The 8,273-nt window shown below is 36.6% G+C and overlaps 1 protein-coding gene across 1 annotated transcript; it reads left to right on the plus strand.

Moving 5' to 3' along the window:
* The first annotated feature begins 41 nt into the window (after positions 1 to 41).
* Positions 42 to 6,413, plus strand: LOC139147107 (derlin-1-like). The gene is made up of 7 exons (XM_070718012.1): positions 42 to 362; positions 1,085 to 1,196; positions 1,528 to 1,592; positions 1,946 to 1,972; positions 2,460 to 2,608; positions 5,532 to 5,642; positions 5,967 to 6,413. Exons 1-7 carry the CDS (start codon positions 207 to 209, stop codon positions 6,100 to 6,102), a joined length of 756 nt encoding a protein of 251 aa, XP_070574113.1. The 5' UTR covers positions 42 to 206; the 3' UTR covers positions 6,103 to 6,413.
* The last annotated feature ends 1,860 nt before the right edge of the window (positions 6,414 to 8,273 follow it).

Here is an 8,273-nt window from a genome sequence, read left to right on the forward strand (position 1 = left end):
AAAAATGATCACCGTGAGTGTAGCGCAGCCAGCGGTAGAAAGGGGGCAGGGAAACCGGAAGTACATTTGATGTCTGCAAGTGAACGCTCGCCACGTCAGTGATGTTACCGTAATTTCATTTCTGCAAGTCAGTTGTTTGTTGATAGTGTCGCCGTTTCAGTGATAGGTTTAGCTCTAGCAGGTCTCTAACTCCAACTATTGTCGCAATGTCGAGCGATTTCGGGGATTGGTATCGTGGTATTCCACAGCTTACGCGATACTGGTTCACAGGATCTGTTGTGGTGCCCTTACTCGCGAAGTTCGGCCTTTTAAATCCCATGTACCTCATCCTTAATTTTGAATGGGTTGTGTACAGGTTCCAGGTTAGTCTATGACTGCTCATGCGTTTCTAGTTTTATGTTGCTGTTGTCGCTCTATTTCTTGTGATATAATCGGTTTCTGAAGTGTTTATTATATCGGCACCGCGTATACCATGTAATTGTAAGATTTCAGTTCAGATTCAACCATGTTATTGTTACGTGTTTATATCCCATGGGTGCATACAGAAACTTAGGAGTACAGTATTGTAACCGATACAAACCAATGTAGGATGACTGCAATGACTGATTTTTGTGTCGTTAACGCTCATCGCACTGATTAATTAGAACACTGTGAGCGTGCAAAACATTATTAAATAGACAGTCATCAAAGTTCCACTCCACGGAGTCCACTGTCTATGGGGTATGGTTATACGTACGTGAGATGACTTCCAAACAAAGTGATACATTATTTATCATTGTTTTGCATTAATCTAATACCAAAACACGTATAGTGTCAAAGATGTTGTTTTCACTTTCACTTTGCTACTGCTGTATCATAAATGATTATGAGGCGTTTGGATCTACATAAGCAAATCAATTTTGTTTTGCTACGTCATGTATATGACTAGCAGTATCTGAGACTAAATACGTCCATTGGTGTGTCAACCCAACATTATTGTTGTCATACAGGAGAATAACAATCACTCGGTCTGCTTTTATGGTCCTTAACTCCTGTGCCGCATTGCGTTGTAGTTACCAGTAATTTGTTTCCAATTACCTTGCAGATATGGAGACCACTCAGTGCTTTACTGTATTATCCAATCATGCCACAGACTGGTTTTCATTATCTTATAAACTTATATTTTCTCTACAACTATTCAGTCAGACTTGAAACAGGTAAGTCAATGTACTGTTTTCACAGGTTAATGTCATATTTGGAATCAGTAATGACAATAGTACATTCGGATGTACATTATGTTGCAACATATTTTGAAAATGAACAAGATCAATATGTTTCCCAAAAAGTAAGTCTCATTTTTCATGCACCAGTGAATGTATGGAAATAAAGGAGTATGGTCTATCCTTGGAAGAACATAAATATAAAGATTCAGCTGCTTCTGATGAAATAATAATGCATTTAATGATGATTTTGGCAAATTAAGCTAGATGATATTTCAGTCACAGTGGGCAATTGTTTAATACACTACTTGTCTTTTTCATCTCATAGGTGTTTTTGATGGAAGGCCAGCAGATTATGCATTTATGCTAATCTTTAATTGGTTATGTCTGGTGGTATCCTTTGCTCTTATAATAAGTTACCAGTGCCTTACCAGCACCAATGAATGTTAGCTGGTACAACAGTGTCACCTGTAAGCTGTACACATTACAGACCAGAAAGAATAGTTTCAACAACATGAATAGCTTTGGATGATAATTTTACATGAGAGAGTGGGGATGATGAATTTTGCTTTGTTACTAGTTCCACATTCCGGAAATACTAGTGAGGAAATCATTATGGTAATACTTTGTTAATCACAACCTGAATGATATGTCAGTGAATGAGATGTATATGTTAATATTGCTTGATATCAACTAGGACACTTTACATTGTAATTGTTATAGAACCTTTACCTACTTACAATCAGATCATTGGATTTATTGCACCACTTATGGTAAATATATTATGAGCTATTAATTTTTATTATTCTCACTTCTACATGTGAACAAAATGTTGCAGGTTTTGCTAAGCATTAGTTCTTAATAAAATATCTTTTGAGCAAACATTTCAATATTTATGAAGTGTTAGAGTACATCAAAGGGAGAGTACAGTATATTACCAGTAGGAAGTATGTGGATGCTGGTCGCCATTCAAAACACCTATATGTACAGCAGTATTGTTTACAGATTATAGCATTACGGAATAATTTCTTTTGTGTTAATTAGATGTACATGTTCTAAAGTTTGGTTGTACTAACTCAGTGAAACTTTCATTAATACAATGAGATAGGGGTATCAATGTGTATGGTGAGAAAGACATTATTTGTCACACATATCTTTTGTTTGTTGTATCTGTCAGTTCCCATTTAATTCAGTTTCCTATGTGCCAAAGTCTGTTGTATCTTCATTTGAAATGTATTACATTACTGCTTTCACTTGCAGCTTCTAATGGACCCAATGATTCTGAGTGTCTTGTATGTCTGGTGTCAGCTCAATAGAGACACAATTGTCCAGTTTTGGTTTGGTACACAATTCAAAGCCATGTACTTACCTTGGGTGTTGGTTGCATTCAACATGATCATTAGAGGAGCGTAAGTATACCATGTCAATTATTGTTTCTGAATTCATCGCCATTCACTCACTGGATGGTTTTCAGTTACTATGGCCATTCTTTCTCCATATTTGCTTGGAGTTAAACATGCCATTATCGATTTTTTTAGGTAGTATGTGGAATAACAATCACCATTGCTACCATGTTGACAACAATCCTGGGAAGTACTGTGTACAATACACCTATCATGAACTTTACTTTCAGAGTTATCATTACTCTTGTTGCTGCTTGACGAATGCAATGGTAAAGACTTCCAAAAAAAAAACCAAGTATGTAGGCGTGGTTTTCCTGTTGCATATTTCAAACATGCCAATCTAATTGACAGCAAGCATGATTATCATGAATGTGTTTGTTATAGACATTGCTTCCAGTGCTCAGTGTTTGATCTAGAGTGCGCCATTGCGCATTTTGCGCAAAAAAATCAGCTATGGCGCTATTTTCACAGGCCATGGCGCCATTTCGGGCGCAATATTTCAAGACCGGCGCCTGGTAGTTTGTTTCTGCCAGGCCACTATGTTTTACGCCCATGCTCTACGACAACACGAGGATTTACCGTACGTGGTATATGTTCAATCACGACATTTTGCGACAATGACGTAAGTTGGGATGACGTCTTTGACGGGACGTGTGCAGAAGGCCATGCGTAGCTATGCCAGCGGTACGATGCCAGCGGTACGATGGTTACTATGCCGTGGCTATATCTGTAAAGCCGTCGGGTTGTCTCCTCACCCACGCCCGACGATGAAGGAGGTACAACGATGGAAGTGTCAGAAACTGACACGCAGACCGATGCTACCGGTTCGCAACACAACCGCACCCCGCAGGTGAATACAATTTTGGAATTTTACCGTTGACTTCGATATGTAAGGCTACCATATGTAAGCTTAGACTGTAGTACGTTATGATCAAATAGCAAGCAATGCTGATACGGTATAACTATTTTACATGATGGAGTGGCCGGGACTGGTATTCAGTGCATGGTGTCGTGGACGCTAATTTCTGACATTTCTTGGGGTGATCAAAATATCCGAGTGGTAGGGAATGGTTATGTTTGTAAACTGGCAGCGAGTTTCCGAGGACAAGTCACTTGTTTATTTATTCGTTTGGCAGTGATTCGCATACCAGCGTGGTAGCCACGTGGGGTTTCAAGTCGTACAAAAACAGTTTAGATATTTCATATTTCTGTCATCAAACAAATAGAGAAGAGAGTGAGTGTTTTTGTCTCAGTTAAATTTTTCTCAAGTATACGTAAATCTTGTATTTTACAGGCTTGATAATTTATTTTTTTTCAACTTATTTACGTGAACCCCCAAATTTTATTTTAGTCCTTTACTCTAAACTTGAAATTTTGAAGAAATATAAGATAAAGGACACACTCTCAAATCTAAGTTTATTGTTTCTCTGGATACCAAAATCTAGCATTAACATTTTTAATAGTTTATTTTTTAATTTATTTACCCCTCTTTACATTTTATTCCTTTACTCTTACTTATAATTGATTCAGAAATGGTACATGTTAAGGTGAAATTTTTATTAAAATCAGATTTGGCATTTCAGTGTTTACAGCTCAATAAAAAAATCATATTTCTTCTCTCAGGTGAAGTGGCTGTCACAATGGCACTGGCTGTACTATGGACATGATGAATGGTAGCTGATGGTACATGTCTGCATAAAACATATGCATAATCATCAGTATTGAGTTGAGAAAATGGTCAAAATTTGAAAAAAAAAACCGAATAAAAGTGTGTTATTAAATGTTGACTCACCTGTACGTCTGTCTTTTTGAAGAGATCCTTCTTGCGGGTGAACTGCCAGTCACTGCAGTAACTTCATATTATTTGATTAAAGGGACAGTAGCTGTCACTTTTAATAGGCTGCTTTCAGTGTTTTTATTCTGAGTATCAAAATGGTTTTTGTAATTCTTAAAAAATCAAGTTTGTCAACAAAGTCTGTATATCCACTCTATTTCTAGCAGTGGTATTGTTGACAATTGAATCTAAATTAAATTGTGAACAATAAGGGTTTACTTTACAACTAAAACGTGAATAACTAAAAACGTAGTTGACAAACTGAATGCTAGTGAAATTACTTCAAGCTCAATAGAAAACTGCCGTTGTTGGATGACACACAGAAAGAAAAATATCAACAGTTTCAGCTACTGCACCTTTTTGTCAATTTCTTCAGCACACAGTTGAATCTGTCTTTGCAAATGTTGCCTGGCAACCCAATCTGTCCATTATAAGCTTTTAAAAACAATTAATTGCAATTTTAATTTGATTAATAATTCTGGGGGACCACTTTTATCCGCTGGTTGGGATCAACAAGGGCCCTTTTTAAAAATTGCAAGGGGCCCAGCATGGCCCCCTTTTTTGCCAATGGCCCCTTTTTTTCAAGGGAGTGGGCCCACGATGGCCCCTATTTTTGAAGTCCTAGATCAAACACTGCAGTGCTCAGATTTTGATTCTTAGCGCATAATTGACCATGTGACTTCAATATTTGCCTTCGTTAATGTATTAATGCAGTCAAATTGTGCAAGATGCTGAATAGACATGAGGGACTTGAAAAAAACACTCAAGTCTTCTTCATTCATGAAGAGTACTTTTTTCATTGGTATTGCATAAATTTACAGCACCATTTTGGCTTGATGATCAGTTTGAAGATTTGAACCTCTTTTTACTCTCTATAATGACATACGTTACATCTATATCATCTAGGTTTAGGTGTTGGAGATGATCCTCAGTTCCCTGTTTACCATGATTCAATTTTCTGATGAAATGTCTGATGAAAGCAAATTCCAGTGTTGAAAAGATTACAATTCTTTTGTTTTAAAATATAAGGCAAACTTATGAATGTTTGACACTCTGTATTTATACATAAATGACAAATTGCTATCTTCTTTTCAGTGGCCTCAGTGAACTGATTGGTATTGTTGTTGGTCATTTATATTTTTTCCTGATGTTCAAATACCCACAAGATTTTGGTGGCAGACAGTTTCTCAGTACTCCGCAAATATTGTAAGTGTGTAACCATGTTTCTCAAGAGTTTAAGAATCTTCTACGGCAGCTTGACAGTGTTATTCTGTCTTTGACATTGCTTATGTGTGTTACTCTATTTGCCTGTAGTGCTGAAATGCAGTTTTGTGAAAAATGTAAATATCCTTATCATTAACAATATAATTGATGCAAAATAAACTTAGTGGAGTTGCTCCAAACTGTAAGAAGCATTTCAGTCTCGTGTGGTGAGGTATGACTGAACCATAACAGTGTTTCTAATTCATGACTTGAGCATTTCCTATATTTCAGAAAGTTTGCATATAATTATCAACAATGTGTTTGCAGATACAAATACTTTCCAAATCGCCGCGGAGGAGTTTCAGGCTTTGGAATGGCTCCATCCAGTAGGAGACGAGACGATAACAATGGTGGTGGTGGTGGTCATAGATGGGGTCAAGGCAATGCTCTCGGAGGGAACTGATCACATGAAACAGAGACTGTGATGTCATCATCTGTTAGATACAGAACAAAAAGACACCATCAACAAGGACAAAATCTATACACACCTGTTAATGCATCGAGTTGTTTGAATAACTATGGAAGTTTTTGTTGGAGGCAATCTAGATCTAATAGCAAAAAGTCACAAAACGCTACTCTGGTTCTTTTATTTTTGAAATACGCAAGCTTTTATTAAGTCAACTGCAGCCTTTGTAAAAGTAATGATCTGTGAGATCATGTCAGTGATAATGTATGTTATTCTATTCATTTATCAATAAAAAGCTATCCTTGCAATCCAATTGTGCCTGATGCAGATTTCTACCAACAAGTAGATGTAACACTGCTGGAGTACATCAGTTGTTTTGTTTGGGTTATTCATTTTACTGTATAATTTGGTGTTTGCGTGAAGCCAATAGCAATTGTTTTTCATGCTGAACCATTCTTGCCCTAGAATGTTAGACAAAAGTTCATCTCTGCTCCAAAGATTTCCCCAGGAATGCATGTATATCAATGAAATTGTACTAAACTGTATGCCACTACAATTAAACAAAGAGATGATAATCTGGACCTCTTCAATATCAGATGAAGCCTGCTCTACTCTCAACCTCACTTTTTATCAAAATACCATGCATGTCTAGCTAGATGGGGATAGACTACAGAGAAATTGGGATAATCATAATAGATGTTCATTCATTCATGTCAACAAGTCAATTTGCACCAATTAGCCATTCCCTAAATTTGCAACCCCAGTGGGCTAAGACATGTGGGTAAGTTAGCAGAGAGCACAACTTGAATTCATATCAGGACAGGACTACCTGCATAATAAAATAACACACGTTTCTTGACAAATATAGGCGTGAAGTACATGTAAAATAGATCATGGTACAAAAGAGTGCAACCTTTTACTCTTCTTTAGTGAGATTTGTATCTCCTTACCACCTCAATGGAAATACTACAAATGACGGAATGTAACATATAGTGAAATACTGTACCTATTGTTGTGTGATACTGACCAAATGCATGACACTGTTACACATTTACCCCATATACCACTTCTTTGTCAGATAAATGTAAACAGTCGCATATATAGTTGAACATTTTTCACAAGGATCAGTGGTTCTATCAAAATATGAATGCAAGTGCTGCCCTTTGCACAGTTAGGTATATTTGTATTTTTTTAAATTTTTCAATGCAAATGTTGGGAGAACAATCTTTATGAAAAGAAGGATTAAATGCAGAGTCATGTTAGCTGAAGGGAATGCACCTTGGGGAAACATTCGACCATCATATATTTGCAATACTTTTCTGGTCTACCTAGATCTTGTTGGGCTATCGTGAAACTCACTGAGTGTGTAAAGTATTTGTGTTCTGAGCAAGTTTTAATAGGGGAAGACACATGAGAGTTGAACAATGAAAGGTTGACATGAGCATTTGAATTCAATAAAAAATACAATTATGAACATCCATGTTTATTCACAAAAGAAATTATTGTGGCAGTTTCAGCTTGTTAGCTTGTTCCTGAAGTCCGTAGGTGAACTACAGGTCTGTATGATTTCAAGAGGATTTTGAAGAATTTGTAAAAGTGATGTCATTATTTTTCAAAAACCGCTAAGTTACTGACATGAAATTTGGATAGTTAATTCTCCATCATGATGTCTACACAGTTGTCAGTTTTGTTTACCTCTTTTGCAGTTTGAGAGCAAACCACCCTGCATTAATTTATATTTAAATTTAATGTCAGAATGTAAACATGTTCCTCATAAATATTCATAGAAATACATGGGAGTCAAAGTCTTTCCTCTATAGAAGTCAGGGTTACCCGCCTCAAGCCAATTCCTCTAATATTTCTATGTGTGCAATACTAAACAATCAACTTTAAAGTCCCTAGTGTTTGCAAGATTAATTGGTTCCTCCCATTCAGTGATGTAAGTATTATCCGATACTCGTAAACTGAAATAGACAGAATAGAAGTGAATGATAGTTTCAGTCAGGTGTTTGTGAATACTTGTATCAGGCTGTTGAAAGAGAAAATAAATTCATATTTCCGTAAGTAATGTAAAATGCTATCAGTATAGGCATGCCTTAGCTTTTATCTTAAACCAGTGTGTCAGCTCCGGTGATTTGCTCAAGCTTTCAGTTTGAACACGATGGGAT

Source organism: Ptychodera flava, chromosome 13 (assembly GCF_041260155.1).
Source record: "Ptychodera flava strain L36383 chromosome 13, AS_Pfla_20210202, whole genome shotgun sequence".
NCBI classification, from domain to species: Eukaryota; Metazoa; Hemichordata; class Enteropneusta; family Ptychoderidae; genus Ptychodera; species Ptychodera flava.